At 47.4% G+C, this 19,071-nt stretch overlaps 1 protein-coding gene across 3 annotated transcripts in view; it reads left to right on the forward strand.

Moving 5' to 3' along the window:
• The window catches only part of LOC138989364 (uncharacterized), a 62,167-nt gene that overhangs the window by 18,552 nt on the left and 24,544 nt on the right, over positions 1 to 19,071 (forward strand). For all 3 annotated transcript variants that reach the window (XR_011465555.1, XM_070377325.1, XM_070377326.1), the window contains exons 5-7: positions 6,665 to 6,853; positions 7,873 to 7,936; positions 10,948 to 11,057. Coding sequence is in view for 2 of the 3 variants with exons in the window: in XM_070377325.1 (XP_070233426.1) it covers positions 6,665 to 6,853; positions 7,873 to 7,936; positions 10,948 to 11,057 (363 nt within the window). In the remaining variant the exon portion in view is untranslated. The remainder of the gene's footprint in view (positions 1 to 6,664; positions 6,854 to 7,872; positions 7,937 to 10,947; positions 11,058 to 19,071) is intronic.

Here is a 19,071-nt window from a genome sequence, read left to right on the forward strand (position 1 = left end):
GTCTCCAACAGGCTTCTCAGAACACTTTCCGCAGTGAGTGTTGAGGGCACTTTGAGGCGCCTGTGGATGGGACGGACCCACAGTGGACTGGGTGGTTGTGGCTTGCATGGAGTGTAAACCTCGTATGCTCCATGGATGGTGTGGCACTTGGGGGCTGGTCCTTGTGGGCTCTGTGTGTTGTGGACCAGGGCTGAATCAGTTTTCCGTGGCTGTGTAGTAAATGATCACAGATTTAGCAGCTGAATCCACATGGATTAGCTCACAGTTCTGTAGGTCAAGAATCCAGGTGGGGATGGTTGAGTTCTCTGCTTAGGTTCTTGTAAGGCCAAATGAAGGTATTCAGTTCAGTTCAGTCACTCAGTTGTGTCTGACTCTTTGCAACCCCATGGACTGCAGCATGCCAGGCTTCCCTGTCCATCACCAACTCCCAGAGCTTGCTCAAACTCACATCCATTGTGTCGGAGATGCCATCCAACCAGCTCATCCTCTGTCATCCCCTTCTCCTCCTGCCTTCAGTCTTTCTTCAGCATCAGAGTCTTTTCCAATGAGTCAGTTCTTCACATCAGGTGACCAAAGTTTCAGTGTCAGCATCAGTCCTTCCAATGAATATTCAGGACTGATTTCCTTTAGGATTGACTGGTTTGATCTCCTTGCAGTCCAAGGGACTCTCAAGAGTCTTCTCCAATACCACAGTTCAAAAGCATCAATTCTTCAGCACTCAGCTTTCTTAATAGTCCAACTCTCACATCGATATGTGACTACTGACCCATGGATTGGAAAGGGAAAAATAGCAATATTCACATATGATAAGATTGTCTATATAGAAAATTCCCACCGAATCTACAGAAAAGCTACTAGTACTAATATGTAAGATCACAGGATATAGGATCACTGTACCAAAAAAAAAATTATCCTAATACTGTATACTAGCAATAATATTTGGAAATTTAAGTAAATTTTTAAAAAGCATTCTCTACAACAGCACCAAAAACCATGAAATACTAGTTGCCAGACATATAGGCTGAAAACTACAATCCAGCAGGACATTTTCCATAGAAATGAAGATGTTGATTCTAAAATTTATACAGAAAAAAAAAAAAGAACTAGAAAAGCAAAAGCAATTTTGAAAAAGGACAAAGCTGGAAGATTTGTACTACCTGTTTTCAAACCTTACTATAAAGCTACAGTAGGAAAGAAAAGAGAGGGTATAAAACTGATGTTTATTAGCTTTTCTTTCCTGTGAGATCATATGAGATAGCTTTGGGAACCTAAGACACAGGAGAACTTGCCGAGGGATTGGACAGGTGGCCTTGGCAGGTGGGGATCTTGGCTTGTGAGTCATGGACGGGTGATGCACAGATCTGAGCTCTGAATGACGTGATGTCACCAATACTGGCCTCCTGTCACGAGAGCAGGGGCTGCTGCTGCTTCCTGTCTGTGGGTCCTGTAAGACCCAGCTAAATGCGCAGTCCATAGTGAATATTCGTGGTTATAGATAAAAGGGGAAATATGTATTAACACATGCGTACTTTGTGTGTGTGCTGATTATCTTGTGGAGGACCATTTCTCTGCTGCTTTTCCTACAGCCTAGATAGTAGAGAACTAACCCAGTAGAATGATCATTGAGTATGCGTAGGTTCTCTGTGACGGGCCAGAGCGAGAAGCTGCTGACTTCAGGGAGGAGGAATGCAGCCTGTCTGAAAAGTGCATGATTATGGATGGAAGGGAAAAGGCTGCATTTTTTCCTAGCAGAGAGCTGCCAGGAGTGAGCACACGTGTGTCTGTGTGTGGTGGGGGTGGGATTGGGGGGTAAGGGGCTGGATTGTGTGTGTGTAGTTGTAGGAACCCAGGAGAATGACATTTCAGTCGCTGAGCTCCAAGTCAACTCCCAAGAAACTTTTAACTCAAAGACACTGGGTCTCACTTCCTGCCGTATTCCCACTCACTGGCTGGCTGGGGCAGGGTAGGCAGTGCTGTTAGGGCTTCTGTTTCCAGCCAGGCTCTTTGCAGAGGCCACCTGAGGCTCCTTTTAGTTTGTGGTTCTATCGTTCTCAAGGCCCAGCCTCCATCTCGAAGCTGAAGTTGACTGTTCATCATGTCTCAGCAGTGGGAAGGGTAGAAGATGTACCCTTCCCTGTTGAGGGCAGATGAAAGCCAGGCCCATCACAAGTGCTTACACCTGTGAAGCCAGATCTCCGTCCTGTGGTCCCACCCGGCTACCAGGCAGACTGGGAAAGGGTAGCCCCCAGGAAACAAGGAGAGAGCTGTTAACTTGGAAACTGATGCTTCCAAGCTAGTGCCTGGAAACCAGGTAGAACCAACAATGAATAGACAGGATTTTAGGCAAAGCAGAATTCACCTTCGTGCATGGGGAAGGTGAGGCAGGACTGGGCTCTCCGAGAGGAGGAGGCAGGCCTTCCAGCTGACTAAGCAGGAGGGCCCGGCTTGGAGGCGGCCTAACTTATTAGCAAGAACTAAGGCGGCAGTGATGGTCATGGTGCCGCAGAACAAGCCCGGCATTGGAGCCAGATGGCCTCGAGTTCAAATCCTGACTCTGTGATCAAGTGTTACAGGTTGGACTGTAAACTGGATCAATCTCTATCATAGATTGTTTGGCCCTATCTTTCAAAACTACAAACACAGCAATTCTACTTGTAGGAACTTATCCTACAGATATACTTGCACATGTGTGAAGCAACAAATATATGCAGCTATTCATGGCAGCATTATTCTTTTTAAAAGCAATTTATTTATGTCTGTGCTGGGTCTTCACTGCTGCACGCGGGCTTTCCTAATCGTGGTGAGTGGGGCTACTCTTGGTTGCGGTGCGCAGGCATCTCATTGCGGAGCGTGGGCCCTAGAGTGCTGGCTTCAGTAGTTGTAGCATGCAGGCCTAGTTGCTACGAGGCATGTGGGATTCTTCCAGACCAGGGATCAAACCCATGTCCCCTGAACTGGCAGGCGGACTCCCAACCACTGTTTCACAGGGAAGTCCTGCAGTATTATTTTCGTAATGGTAAAAGATTGGAATGGACCCAATTCGATGGACTCAAATGTCCATCAATATAGGCTTGGGTAAATAAATCATGATATATTTATGCAATGGAATACTATGTGGGAAAGAATGAATTTACTTTCTTATGTATTAATATGGTAAGATCTCTAAACTATATTGTAAGTGATAAAAACAAGACACAGATCAATGTATATAGTTGACTACCATTTGAGTAAAGAACAAAAACAGAGAGGGAAGGATAGCTACCTGTATATATCTAAATGTGTGTATATGTATTTTTTCATATTTGCTTGGATATGCACAGGAGATCTTTGAATATGCACATACAAGGCCAGAGGCTTCCAGGACAGAGAACTAGGTGGCTGGGAGCCAGGGCTGGGAGGCTGACTTTTTATTGCACTCTTTTATACATTTGGAATTTCAAATTATGTGAAATGTATTATATCTTTCCCAGTCCTGCCATTTTGTAGCTATTGGACTTTAGGCAAGTTACTTGGCTTCTCTGGGCCTTCTTTTCCTCTTCTGTGAAATGGCGATAACACCACTGGCCACCTAAGGATCATCAGGGCTGCCTGGCACAAGGGTGATGCTCACATATCACTGTCCAGCAGCTCAGTCCTGCCTGGTTCACCTGCTTACACTTGCGAGCTGCCACCCAAGACTTGCTGGTGTTTGGGAGACGCGGTGAGCAGCACTTGCCAGCTGTCCCCACATCTCCCTGACATAACCAGCCAAGATGGGAGGCTCAAGAGGAAGAGTAGGTTTAGGGTGCAGAGCATGAAGTTAGTTCTGGTTAGGCGAAGTATTAGCATATCTGATGGAGCTCAACCTCTGGGCTGGTGATGGAGATCTATGGGTCTCCAGGCTCTTCCACTTACAAGAGATAATAATTGTAGTAGGGATAAACACTAACATTTTTCAAGCATGTACAGGCATTATCTCACCTTCAGCAACCCTTCAAGGTTGACTAATATTATCTCCAAAGCTACCCAGTTAGGAAATGGTGGACTAGATTCCAACCCAGGTCTGTCTGAACAGGACCTGGGACCCAGATTTACAGCAGGTCGGCAAAACCAGTAACTTTTGAGGCTTCCCTATTGGTCCAGCAGTTAGGAATCTGCCTTCTAATGCAGGGGACGTGGCTTCTATCCCTGGTTGGAGAGAAAAGATCCCGCGTGTCTTGGGGCAGCTAAGCCTGTGTGCTGCAACTACGATTGCACACAAATAGATAAATATTTAAAAATCAGTAACTTTTGGGTTGGCAAATATTTTCCATAAATAATATTTTAGACTTTGTGGGCCATACATCTGTTCTAACTTCTTAACTCTGTCGTAAAAGCAGCCACAGACAATTCATAAATGAATGAGCATGGCTATGCCCCAATAAAACTTTATTTAGGGACACTGACATTTGAATTTGATAGAATTTTCACGTCATAAAATTATTCATCTTTTGATTTCTTTTCCCCAGCCATTTAAAATGTAAATCATTCTTAGCTCATTGGCTGTACAAACACGTAGTATGAGTCTTAAGTTGTAGTTTGCCAATACTCCCCGGACCCCACTCCTCTAAATCCTCTGATAACAAAAAAAGGTCCCTTTGGAGGCCTTGCCTCCTGGAGGCCAGTGGCCATGATGCTAAGAACTCTCCCTCACTGCCTGCATGCTTGTCTCCAGAATAGAAGTGCAACAGACAGGACCTGGGTCCTGTTCCCTGGCAAGTCCAGCCTTTTGAAGACCCAGCTGCTTTTTAAATGAAAAACACACCTTCTCAAGGGTCTGACCCTGACAAGTCCAGGATCCGTCTTGGGGTAGGAAGCGGGGGCAAAGTTTGACCGCCAAGGCTGCCCCTCTTCTGTCCTCCACCGGTTCCAAGCCTGCCTCTAGGGAAGTGCAGATGGGGCCAGCTCGGTGGGGTCAGGGGCTGTGGATCTGGGGGGAGGCAGGGGAGACTGGGCTGCTGTGGGGGTGGCCGGCAGTGTCGCCGGGGGCCTTCCTTCTGGGAGGAAGAAGGTCAGGAGGTTTTCTCCAAAAACCCACCACAGAGTGGGGCAGTGGGGCTCAAATGAGCAGGACTCCTGCCTCTAAAGAAACTTCTTTTGAAGAGAGTTGCTTTTCTCACTGTTCTCTGTTTTGGGGCTGGTCTCCTTTTCTTAACCCTTTTTTCTGCCTCTCCTCTCTGGTGCCCTCCCAAACAAGGCCTGACTCTGCTGCTCCTGAGTCTGCTCAGCCAGCTCCCTCCACCTGGAGGCCCCGTTCTCCTCGTCCCACCTGAACAACACTCTCCTTTCAGATCCCACCTCCTGCTCTCCCTCCTGGGGCCAGGGTTGGTCTGGGAGCGCACAGTCCTGGGTGTCAAGTGTAAGGACCTGATCTTACAAGAACTGCTTCCCAGACTCAGGGCTGCCCCTCTGCCTGGAGTTCAAGACCTTCCATGATCTGTCTCAGACTTTACTCCCACTCAAACTGCCCTCGACACCCTCAGAGCGTTCACAGCCTACCAGGAGAGGGAATACTTGAGCCAACTCCTGTCCAATAAAAATATATAGTTTAAGCCACAGGTATCATTTTAACTGCTTTATGGCCAAATTATAAAAGTAAAATGAAGCAGGTAGAATTAACTTTAAAAATGTATTTTCTTTAACCCATTAATGAGATATTTTATATTCTTTTTTCCCTACCATATCTTTGGGATCTCATATACATTTTACACTAACAGCACCTCTCAGTTCGGACTGGTCACATTTTACATTCTCAGTAGCCGCACATGGCAGGTGGCCCCCATGTTGGACAGCTCAGGCCTAACTTAACCCTGAGAACTGCATAAGTAACTACAAGGTAAGGGTAATAGAAGGCCCTATTGGAGGTTAAACTTACGGAGCTGCTTCTTTTTGGCACTGATTTCTCAGAGAAGAGGGAAGTGTCACATTTGCCAAGGGGAATCATGCTTGTTGGAAGCTCCATGTGCATCTGAGTCCTGCGCCCTGGGAGGGACAACCGAGACTCATCCAGCAAGTGGGGGATGGTCAGCACTTTGTGTGAGAGGGTCAAAAAGGAGAAGCTATGATGTGGGTCCCCGGAAGAGAGCCAAGTGGCTTCACTAGGGGCGGAGTTTCTGTGGGCCATTCATGACCAGGAGAACAGGGCTGTGGGCTCTTGGCAGAACCCAGCTTGGAACCAAGCTCTGCCTCCCTTTGGAGTCCCGGCTGAGGGCAGCAACTCCCTGTGATGGGCGGCAGGAAATGGTTCTAGAAGAGTGTCTGAGCTCTTTCCTGCTCTTGTCAGCACCTCTATCCATTCTTTTCTCTCTCATGTCCCCTCCCTGTCCTGGCTCTGGATCACTCTGGACACTCTTCACAGGTGAGTGCCCCACTGAAAAAGCCTGTTTCTGTGGTCAACATGTACACACTGCTCCATTTAAAATGGATAACCAACAAAGCCCTACTGTATAGCACAGAGAACTCTGCTCAATGTTATGTGGCATCCTGGATGGGAGAGGAGTTTGGGGGAGAGTGGATACATGTATATGTATGGCTGAGTCCCCTTGCTGTCCACCTGAAACTTTGTTAATTGGCTATATTCCAATATAAAATTAAAAGTTAAAAAAATAAAAGGGAAGAATAAGCCTGTTTCTCCTTGAATACCCAGGCTCTGGTTGGCTCTGGAGGACATCCCTCAAGAAGTGCTGGCAGATGTTAGATTCCCGCCACCTGGAGGCCTGACCTCACCTGAGGGCATCCCTGCCTGTCCATGTCTTTTGACTGGGTGGGCAGCCCTGCCTACCTCTCTGCAGCTTCAAACACCAGCCGCTTCCACTCAGAGACACTCAAAATGTGTGTGAGTGTGTGAAGGGGGACTCTGAGACTGAGGGTGGCACTGGGAGCCGTCTGGGGTGCAGGGTCAATGGCGGGGCTCTCCAGGACAGGTCTGGTATAAAGGGTCATTCATTCCTGACAGGTGTGTGTGGGGTGCAGGGCCTGGCCAGGGCCAGCCAGAGCTTTCAGCAGGATTTAATCAGGGCTGAGTGGGCCCCCCTGAAAGCCGGGATTGTATTCTATCAGAGGTCACTGTTTCATGAGCCCTGTGGGGATACAGAAAGACCATAGAGCAAGAGGGCACCTGGGTGACCAGCTGCTCAGGGTGCAGCCTGCTCAGGTACAAGGGCCTGGTGGAAGGAGGAAATGGGTTTGGAGGAGGGTCGGTCTATGGGAATTAGCACGTTTGTAACTCAGAAGCTTGCTGAGCCTGACACAGGCTCTTGGCTGATCAGTGCCCGAGTGGGTATTCCAATCCCTGGACAGTGATGCAAATGTACTTTCTCAGTTTTTCTATCCTTCCTTCGAGGCTTTGTTTGATGGAGTTTGGGGACTGGAAGGGAGGATTTCAGGGTGTGAGTTGAGCAATGTGGCTGGAGTAAGTCTCAGGCTAGCGATTCAGTGAACAAGAGATAGAAATGATTTTTTCTCTGATTCTACGTACTCTCCGTTGGAAGCCATCCGTGGGGAGCGGATGTAGGGGAGGGGAGTGGTAACAATTGGTTCTCAGGTGGTTTGAGTTCTTCCCTTTTTCCGCAAGGGGTGATCTCACTTCCATCAAGCAGCAATCTCCTGACTTTAGTGCCTCTGTTGGGGCTGGAGAAACATTCTGCTGATTCTGAGAGTTTGCTGGGGCCCAGAAACTTCTGTGAGGTGCTCACAGCTCTGTCTGTCTGACATGCTCCCCTAGGAATCCCCTTGCTGGAGGGGTTCCCCTTAGTGCCTGGGTGCTTAGCAGCTTCCCAAGACATCTTGGATCTCACCATTTGTTTCCATTGTTTTTCTTCCCTGTGGCCCTGGGGCTGGGGCCTGGGTGAGCAGCGAGGGAGGTTGTCCTCTGGACTCCTGGGAATTGACCACCAGCATGCGCTGCTCCGCTGACAAGGTAAGGCAGCATGTTCTGAGGGTCCTTGAGGGTCAGCGTGGCCTTTATTCTCTTTCTAATAGAACAGGTCACACACTGCTCTGATGTCACTAGTTAACTGCATCCCCTGGACCCTGGGGGTTGGTGGCCCAGCTCTGCTCTGGAAGTCCTGATCAAGCCAGGGAAGAAGGGCCAGCTGGCTGCCCTGAAAGGGAAGGGCAGTCCTGGTTTGCCCAGACTGCAGGGGGTGGTCACTGGGATGAAGGACTCTTGGTTCTAAAACGGGGGCATCCTGGGTAAAGCGAGATGAGATGTCAGCCTTTTTCCCTCCGCTCTCACTCCTTTCCTCTCCCTCCCTTCCCTTTCCTCAGCCTGGTATTACTGGCAGGAGGTTGGGGGTAAGGGGGACAGGGTGAAAAGGCCCTTCATTTCTGTGCTCTATGCTTGGGATACGGTGCCAGGCAGACAGGCCTTGGAAGTTGATTTGGGGGATAAGACTGCTGGGTGAGTCCAGCTTCAGTCCTCTCCACCCCGAGTAAGAGTAAAGTTTGTTTTTGGTACCTCCTGCCCCCATGCTTGGAGCCTGCCAAGCCTGGCCTCCATGGAAGGTGGTCCTATGGATCAAATGGTGGTCCTGGGTCAATTCCCAGGAGTCCAGAAGACAACCTCCCTCGCTGCTCACCCAGGCCCCAGCCCCAGGGCCACAGGGAAGAAAAACAATGGAAACAAATGGTGAGATCCAAGATGTCCTGGGAAGCTGCTAAAGGGCTTATGGATCAACAGGGCCCATCCTTTCTGACTCAACCCATGAGTCCAACCAGCCTCACTGCATGAAGCAAACTGAGGCCCAGAGACGGAGTATAGATTGTCTAAGGTAACACAACAAGTGATGATCACCCAGCAGGCATTAGATGCCTGGTCTCCTGGCTCCTCACCAGGGTGTCTTGCCCCTTCTCAGGGTCCCTCATATTACTAAGTACTCTTCGTGTGGAGTATCTCCTCCTCCCAGCCCCTCTTACCCAGCACCCCTCAGCTTCCTGAACTAGCAGCACTTGGCCCCTCAGACTTGGTGGGACCCCAAAAACATGGAGGGGGTAGCGATCAGCTGTGGCTCACCTCTGAACTGCTGGGGACACTATGTGGGTCCTGGTGCCCCACAGGGTCAGGGAGTTGGGGAGTGGCTGGGGTACTTGAGAGTATGTGTAGAGTCTGGGTTCCTGATGGGTGTGGGGTGTGAAGCAGAGTCATTCTGTTTAGTGGGGTTGCTAAACAACTAAACATTTTGTTTACTGCAGTCACTAGGCACTGCAGAGGTTCTCAGACTTTAACACCTAAGACTTTCAATAATAGTAGCAATGACAGGAGTAATAGTAAGGAAGGATTTCATCTGTGGGTGCTGACTCTTCCGGGCTCTGTTCTGAGTGCTTCCGGTGTGTTTAATCCGAGCAACGGCCCTGTGGGGAAGGAAGCAGTGTTCCGAGCATCTGTTGTTTGGCTGGGCTGGGTCTTCGTTGCTTGTGCAGACTTTCTCTAGTTGCGGTGAGCGGGGGCTCCTCTTTGTTCTGGTGTGCGGGCTTCTCATTACGGTGGCTTCTTGTGGAGCGCGGGCCTAGTTGCTCCGTGGCGTGTGGAATCCTCCCAGCCCAGGGATTAAACTCAAGGATGACCATTTTATAGCTGAGAAGACCTGGCAGAAAGGGGTCAACACTATAACATGGTCACTCCCCTGACATCAGGGCAAATAAGACCCTATTGTCAGGAAACTGAAATAGCTTGAAAGGTTTTCTCCTAAAATTTAGAGCAGAGTGACAGCCATTTTAGAGCATTGTAATTCCCATCTTTGACAATTTGAATTTAAAAACAGGTTTTTAAACAACAACTCTTCTCCACTAAATCTTAATTAAATGCCAGGGGAAGTGATGGCTCAGTATTTCCTGGGACGCTTGGATGAATTGCCCCCAGGGGGCACTCAAGCACCACCTGGGCTGGTCTGCAGGCCCCTCAAGTAGCGCTTCTCCTAAGGAGTGGCAGAATCCTTGGGGGCCACTGAATTCAGCTCCAAAGTGTGATTCCTCACCCCATTAAAGGAGGCTCCTTGGGAGGGTCTACCACTGCCGGGCATGGTGAAGGATGGGCTTAAGGAATTTGTGTGCAAAATGATATGAGGGGATAAATAGAATACAGTAGGTCCCCTGCATAGAACAAGTTCTATTCTGAGAGTGTGTTCATAAGTCCAATTTGTAAGTCCAGCAAAATTAGCCTAGGTATCCAGCTAGCACAATCGGATGTATATTATTGTATAGAATTGTAATAGGTTTATAATGCTTTTTGCACAAATAATATGTACATAAAAAACAAACATAAAAAATAAAAGTTTTAGTATGACAGTACAGTGCCTTGAAAAATACAGTAGTACAGTAGAGCAGCTGACGTACGGGGGATGCCATACACGCTTGCACCTTTGACAGTTTGCAACTTGAGGGTTCATATGTAGGGGATATATATATACATTCTTAGAGGGTTCAAGGTTTCCATTAAGTATCACAAAAAAGGCTGGTACTCCCTCACAGTTAGAAACTCTGCTCTGGGCACCAGAGTCCCAGGGCAGGACACTAACTCCTGGACCAGGGCTGGTCCCTGGGGCATCCTCTAGACAGGGCGGGCAAGGTGAATTTTTCTGAGCACCCTGAGAAAAAGCCAGTGGAACCCCCCACTCTCTTCCCCAAAAGCGGAAGCTTGCATAAGACGCACCCTGTTCCTGTTGCTTTGCCCAGCCTGCCCTGCCCATGGGGTGTCCAGACCCTGATCTGGAGGAAGGAGAAAGCCCAGTCCAGATGCTTACTTGCCCAGCATCTTCACCTTCTTTGGCCTCAGTTTCCTCACCTGTAGAATGGGGATATGAGTATCTGCTTGGTCAGATGGTTCTGAGAATCAAAGGAGAGGACTCTCATGGGTTGGGGGCTATTACCCCTGCAGGGCTGGCACTGGGGAACCTTTTGGGCCATTCTCAACTGATGCTTCTTTTCTTCCAGGGAAAGGGCCCTCTGGCCCGCACAGCATGGATATGGGCAGAACGGTTTTTCCTAACTAGGCCTTCTGGGTTGCAGCAGAACAGCATGTGTCTGCTTCTCAAATGTAACAGGTAGGTATTGGGATTAAACGAGAATGTCAGCTCCACCTGAGTAGGAGTTTGGTTTGTTTTGTCCACTGCGTCTCCTCAGGGTCTCAAACATTATCTGGCAAATAGCAAGTATTCAGTAAGTATTTGTTGAGTGACAGATGGGGCCATGGGGAGGGGGCAGCCAGGCATGATCCAGAAAAGTGTGGGGAGAGGCTGTATGTAATATTTTCTCACTCAAAGGCCCAGTTTCAGCTCTGCCACCCACTTTCTGGGTGACCCTGGGCAAATCCCTTGTCCTCTATGGACCTATTTTCCTCTCTGTAGAATGGATTGGCCCAGGGGGTCTCCAGGCTCCGTCTGGCTCTGAAGCCCTGTGCATTGGTGGAAAGCATAACCTGCTGTGTCTTGAAGGCAGGGTTTGATAGAGGGCAGAGGGACCTCAAGGGGCTGCTCTGCCCTGGGGTCGTGACCAGGGGGTACTCATCCTATGGTGAAATCGGATCTAGGGCTCGGAAGCTGGGGGCCATGGGCAACTTTCCACGGCCACCCACAGGAGCAAGTGTTCCCGCTCCTGTCCCCAGCCCTTCCTGCTGCAGGAGCTTCCCCTGCTCAGCAAGAGGAAGAGCTACAGACACTCCTCCTTTCTCAGTTTGTGGCTATAAGTCAGGACTCCCTGATGCCTGCTAGAAACTCTAGCTGGGACCCTCCTCCACCCCTGAGCCCTTCACAGCCCCTGGACCCCGGGAAGACATGGGGTGGACACCATGGAGCTTTTACGTAGCTCCGTGTTATCATAAGCCATTGAACACTAAATCTGCTGCTGCTTCCCCTTTGTCTTCTCCCCTGAATTTCTTCTGGGAGTGAGCTAATGGTTACTTTTAGCTATAGCCTGATACAAAGACATATCTAGGCCGACTTCCCTGGTGATTCAATGGATAAGACTCAGCCCTTCCACTGCAAGGGGACTGGGTTTGATCCCCTGGCCAAGGAACTAAGATGCCATGTGTCACATATATGAGTGTGGCAAAAAAAAAAAAAAATCCCCCAAAACAGACATGTCTAAGGAATATAATTAGTGTTTTATTATCTAATTTAAACAATGAATTTTATCAGCAACAGAGCACATATTTTGTTGTACTGGTGGCCAGTGGACTATTAAAATGAGATTCCTTGTGTCCCTGTGAGAAGTTCCAATATGTTGTCCCCCCAGCCCCAGAACTGCACTGCCTCTAGCAACCCCTGAATTCATAGAAAGCACAACCCAATTGCATTGAAAATTACTTATAACCAAAGTAGTAGGTGCTTTTGGGTGAACATCACAGAATTATAGGAGATTTTTTTTTTTTTAAGTGAAATCTGTCCTCTTGCCTCTTACTGTCTAACACTAGCAGCTGAGAGTATCATTCCAGACATTTCTGTGCATATGTCAACTATGCATATGAACATTTGTAGAATTTTTTTGTATAAATAAAATCATAATCTATGTACTGTTCTGCAACACGTAGACCCTTCCAAGCATGTGAGCATGTGAGACTTTGTCATTGTTTGCACGACCACATTAATGGACATTTGGGCCCTTTCCAGTTTTCCATTTTTGCAAACACTGCTGATATGACACTTTGTACCTAATCTTTGTGCAGGTGTATGAATTTATCTGCAAGGTACCTTTCTAGAAGTGGAATTTACTGAGTAAAGAATATACAAAGTGAAATTTTTGTACATTTACGTGTTCACAAATGTAATGTGTGTGTAATTGCTTGTTTACCCACAATATGGGCAGGATCTCTTTCCAATCCTTATTTATCTGATTGTTGAGAGTTGTATCCCAGTGTTTAAAATTTGCTTTTTTTCAACTGTAAGTGAATTTGGACATCTCCTCTAATATTTATGGGCCTTTTATACTTTTCCTGATATCCATTGCCCACTTTTAAGTTGTCTGTTTCTTAATGATTGTAAAAGTGCTTTACATATGAAGGATATCATCAAAAGAAACTTTGACATGTTATCAGATCAGATCAGATCAGATCAGTCGCTCAGTTGTGTCTGACTCTTTGCAACCCCATGAATCGCAGCACGCCAGGCCTCCCTGTCCATCACCAACTCCCAGAGTTCAGAGACTCACGTCCATAGTGTCAGTGATGCCATCCAGCCATCTCATCCTCTGTTGTCTCCTTCTCCTCTTGCCCCCAGTCCCTCCCAGCATCACAGTCTTTTCCAATGAGTCAACTCTTCGCATGAGGTGGCCAAAGTACTGGAGTTTCAGCTTTAGCATCATTCCTTCCAAAGAAATCCCAGGGCTGATCTCCTTCAGAATGGACTGGTTGGATCTCCTTGCAGTCCAAGGGACTCTCAAGAGTCTTCTCCAACACCACAGTTCAAAAGCATCAATTCTTCGGCACTCAGCCTTCTTCACAGTCCAACTCTCACATCCGTTCATGACCACAGGAAAAACCATAGCCTTGACTAGACGGACCTTTGTTGGCAAAGTAATGTCTCTGCTTTTGAATATGCTATCTAGGTTGGTCATAACTTTCCTTCCAAGGAGTAAGCATCTTTTAATTTCATGGCTGCAGTCACCATCTGTAGTGATTTTGGAGCCCAGAAAAATAAAGTCTGACACTGTTTCCACTGTTTCCCCATCTATTTCCCATGAAGTGATGGGACGGGATGCCATGATCTTTGTTTTCTGAATGTTGAGCTTTAAGCCAACTTTTTCACTCTCCTCTTTCACTTTCATCAAGAGGCTTTTTAGTTCCTCTTCACTTTCTGCCATAAGGGTGGTGTCATCTGCATATCTGAGGTTGTTGATAGTTCTCCCGGCAATCTTGATTCCAGCTTGTGTTTCTTTCAGTCCAGCGTTTCTCATGATGTACTCTGCATATAGGTTCAATAAACAGGGTGACAATATACAGCCTTGACGGACTCCTTTTCCTATTTGGAACCAGTCTGTTGTTCCATGTCCAGTTCTAACTGTTGCTTCCTGACCTGCACACAAATTTCTCAAGAGGCAGATCAGGTGGTCTAGTATTCCCATCTCTTTCAGAATTTTCCACAGTTTATTGTGATCCACACAGTCAAAGGCTTTGGCATACTCAATAAGCAGAAATAGATGTTTTTCTGGAACTCTCTTGCTTTTTTGATGATCCAGCGGATGTTGGCAATTTGATCTCTGGTTCCTCTGCCTTTTCTAAAACCAGCTTGAACATCAGGAAGTTCACGGTTCACATATTGCTGAAGCCTGGCTTGCAGAATTTTGAGCATTACTTTACTAGCGTGTAAGATGTGCAGTAGTTTGAGCATTCTTTGGCATTGCCTTTCTTTGGGATTGGAATGAAAACTGACCTTTTCCAGTCCTGTGGCCACTGCTGAGTTTTCCAAATTTGCTGGCATATTGAGTGCAGCACTTTCACAGCATCATCTTTCAGGATTTGGAATAGCTCAACTGGAATTCCATCACCTCCACTAGCTTTGTTCGTAGTGATGCTTTCTAAGGCCCACTTGACTTCACATTCCAGGATGTCTGGCTCTAGGTCAGTGATCACACCATCGTGATTATCTGGGTCGTGAAGATCTTTTTTGTACAGTTCTTCTGTATATTCTTGCCATCTCTTCTTAATATCTTCTGCTTCTGTTAGGTCCATACCATTTCTGTCCTGTATCGAGCCCATCTTTGCATGAAATGTTCCTTTGGTACCTCTGGTTTTCTTGAAAAGATCTCTAGTCTTTCCCATTCTGTTGTTTTCCTCTATTTCTTTGCATTGATCACTGAAGAAGGCTTTCTTATCTCTTCTTGCTATTCTTTGGAACTCTGCATTCAGATGTTTATATCTTTCATTTTCTCCTTTGCTTTTTGCTTCTTTTTTTCACAGCTATTTGTAAGGCCTCCCCAGACAGCCATTTTGCTTTTTTGCATTTCTTTTCCATGGGGATGGTCTTGATCCCTGTCTTCTGTAGAATGTCACAAACCTCATTTCATAGTTCATCAGGCACTCTATCTATCAGATCGAGGCCCTTAAATCTATTTCTCACTTCCACTGTATAATCATAAGGGATTTGATTTAGGTCATACCTGAATAGTATAGTGGTTTTCCCTACTTGGTCCTCCCAGCCACTGCCCCTTGACACGTTATAATTACTGGCAAATATTTTTTCCTTAATTTGTTTATGTTTTATTGGTTTGGGTCCAACATCTGTATAGTAACAGGTATCGGCATCCCTTTCATGGAGTACTGGCGTCTTGCCAAGCTGCATTTGTAATACTATAATCCCAGTGTCTGAGGAGATCCTGAATCCACATTTTGAGATTGAGGGGAGAAAGGGTTTTCCCACTTGCAATTGAAAAGTGAGAGCTTGTCCTTTGCTAGGTCTGACATTTGGAGGGAGATAAAGGTAGCCGAGAGACAGCTTGCTGTGTTGGAGAGCCAGCCTGGACCTTAGTGCTCCTCCCAGCTGTCCTGTCCTCCCTCAGCCTCAGTTTGTCTAGATGCAAAATAAGGAGGGTTGAATCAGTTGGACCCCAAGATCACTTCCTGTTGGGAATTTCCTGGTGGTCCAGCAGTTAGGACTCTGTGCTTTGACTGCCAAGGGCCCAGGTTCAATCCCTGGCATGGCCAAAAAAAAAATCACTTCCTGGTTTAATATTTGATGATCTGTTCATACATGATTTGACCTCAGGTTGCTTTCCCATTTGGGATCCATTTCTGGTCCTCCATAAAAGGCCGTAGTAGGACAGGGTAATGAGTAAGGTCCTTTCTGGCACTGAGGACTCCATGGCCTTCACTTGTAGAGTGCCAGCCTTCACTGTGCCTCAGTGGCACCTGAGGAGCAATCAAAAGCATGGATGCCCAGCCGCACCCTGCCCCAGGAAAATTAAACGGGAACTCCTGGAGGTGGGATTTTGATAGCTTTTAATGTTCCCAACTGACCAATGCTCCATATGCCTGGGGTTTCCCTGAGATTCTGCATTTCCCCTGAGCTCCAGGCAATGCTGACGCTCTGGGTTCAGAAACACACTCACACTAGGAGGCGGGCAGCACCAGCATCCCCGGGAAGCTGCTTAGCAATGCAGAGTCTCATCCTGATGCCCTTTGTCTGGCTTTCCTGAGTGCTTCTGCACTGCTTGTGTGAATATACTTATTCTCAAAAGCAGGGTTTTGGAGGTTATATTGTTGTATTTTCATTTTGATAATTCATCGAACTATACACTTATGATCTTGCCAAGGAGAAAGGACAGGACAGGGGTAGGTCATCCTCAACCCCAAAAAGGATCAGGAGCCCTGATGCAGCCACACTCTGCAGTAAGGGCAGCACACATAGGGCATTATTTGGGAGTCGAGAGGATAATGCCGTTGGGTGCCTTTGCTCTTTCTTTTCTTTCTCATTCGTTTTCTTTTTGAAGTACTGTTGATGTACAATATTATATAATTAGCTGTTCAGTCACCAAGTCATGTCTGATTCTTTGTGACCCCATGGACTGCAGCATGCCAGGCTTCCCTGTCCCTCACCATCTCCTGGCGTTTACCCAAGTTCATGTCCATTGCATTGGTGATGCCACCCAACCATCTCAACCTCTGTCACCACTTTCTCCTTTTGCCTTCAATCTTTCTCAGCATCAGGTTCTTTTCCAATGAGTCCGCTCTTCACATCAGGTGGCCAAAGTATTGGAGCTTTAGTTTCAGCATCAGTCCTTCCAATGAGTATTTAAGGTTGATTTCCTTTAAGGTTGACTGATTTGATCTCCTTGTGAGATCAAGTCTCCTTGTGAGATCAAGTCTCCTTGATCAAGTCTCCAAGGGACTCTCAAGAGTCCTCCAGCATCACAGTTCAAAAGCATCAGTTCTTAGGTACTCTGCTTTCTTTATGGTCCGGCTATCACAATAGTACATGATTATTGGAAAGACCATAGCCTTTATTATAAGGACCTTTGTTGACAAAACAGTGTCTTTGCTTTTTAACACACTGTCTAGGTTTGTCATAGTTTTCATGCCGAGAAGTATTCATCTTCTAATTTCATGGCTATAGTCACCATCCGCAGTGACTTATGTAAGTTACAGGTGTGTAATAAAGTGATTTATAATTTCTAAAGGTTATAGTCCATTGAGTTATTATAAAATGTTGGCTATATTCCCTATGCTTTACAATACATCCTCGTTGCTTATTTTATACATAATAGTTTGTACCTCTTAATTCCTTACCCCAAATCACCCCATGCCCTTCTCTTTTGCTTTTTTTTTTCCTTTTTGTCATGCCATTTGACCTGTGGGATCTTAGTTCCCTGACCAGGGATTGAACCCTGGCCCTTGGCAGTGAAACTATAGAGTCCTAACCACTGGACCACTAGTGAATTTCCAGCTTTTGCTCTCTTTCTAACACAGAAGAAGGAGGTGAAGGGATCACTCAACTACTAAAGAGTACCCTGGGCCTATGGGTGTTTAAAGTGGTTCTTGAGTGAGCCTCAGTTTCCTCATCTGTACAATGGGGCTAGTGATGCCTCCTTCTCTGAGTTATTCAGTTTTAGGTCAAATGACACTCCAAAAGCAGTTGGCCTGGCACATAGTAGGTGCTCAAGTCAATCCAGTCCAGCCCTAGGTGGGGGTTTACCATGAAACAGATAATGGCCGGATCTTGGTGATGAGTCATTCATTACCCTTAGTGGTGTCAGATGGACCTGGTTTGCCCCTCATTATTGTAGGAACTTAGATGAGTCATTTCATCTCCCTGCACTTCGGTTTGCTTGTTCGTCAGTGCAGACAGTCAAGCCACTTTGGCAGGGTTGTTGTAAGGATTAAATGAGGTCACACGTGTAAAGCGTGGAGGCCTGTTGCAGGCCTGGAGCCAGCCTGAGTTCAGGCTGTGGGTAGCCACCTCCTCCCACTCTGGGGGAGTCCTGGCTTCAGAGAACACTGTCCCCTTTGACTCTGCCGGCCACCGCGGTCACTATACCACAATCACGGAGTGCTGGAGAGCAAATAGCTCCTGTCAGGCCTGGCCTTTTTCTTGGCTGCTGCTGCTCTGGCCAGCCAGGTTTGGGTTGGCGGGCAGGGTGAGTAGCTTGGCTTTGATGTAAGCTGTACTGAAGCTGAGAAATGGGGGCGTGGGGATCCCAGCCTGCCTCAGTGACTCAGGGCCAGCTCCTAGTCTTTTCCCCAGAGCCTGGCAGAACCCTGCTTGGGGCCAGTAGAGGGAAGCAACTTGGCACCAGGGGGTCCTCATACCTTCCCTAAGACATAGGTATCTACTTTATAGATGGGGAAACTGAGGGGATTACTCCCTAGCTCTGGTGACCACCAGGCTGCATGGGTGGACAGAAGTGCCTCCTGGTTTGCTGTGGATCTGAAGGTCCAGCCCATTCCTTAAGAGTGGCCTGGTCTCCAGGAGACACCCCCTGCCCCATTTAAATGAGTATGTCAGGCCCCACAAACAGGTTTCCTGGGCATCTGATTCATGCCTGGCCCTGAGGCTGGCCAAGGGAGCAAGGAGGATGCACCAGACATAGCCTGTCTCAGGCACAGGTTTGAACTCCAGCTCCGCCACTGGCCAGCTCCAGGGGCAAGCCCCTCTGGGCCTCAGTTCCATCATCTGTAACATAGGATGTAGGGAAAATTGAAGTACTTTCTGTGAAAAGTGATTTTTAAAACTGTACTGTTTATGCAAGTGAGGGATTATTAACATTCTGAGCTAAAACCCCAGTCTCTGTCACTGAAGAAAAGCTCAGGAGAGAAGGGATGAAGGGCTTTGGCAGGTCACACAGAAGGGATGTACTTCTAGTCAAGAGCCTGGAAGGGGCAGAAGGTTACTCATTTTTCAGAGGAGGAAAAATGGGCCTTAGACAAGGGTTTGCCCAAAGACTGGAGAAGCAGGAATTGACCCCAGCTCTTGGTGGGAGTCCCTAGCCTGGACTGCTGTGCAACCCTGGGAAACGGCAGTAACCTCTCTGGGCCTCAGTTTCCCCCATGCCAATCACACAGAGGGACTGCTGGGGGTGTTTTTCTTCTAAAGCATTTGTGCATCATCTGGCTTCTCTGACTGCTCTGGA

The sequence above is a fragment of the Bos mutus genome, chromosome 10 (assembly GCF_027580195.1).
Source record: "Bos mutus isolate GX-2022 chromosome 10, NWIPB_WYAK_1.1, whole genome shotgun sequence".
NCBI lineage: Eukaryota > Metazoa > Chordata > Mammalia > Artiodactyla > Bovidae > Bos > Bos mutus.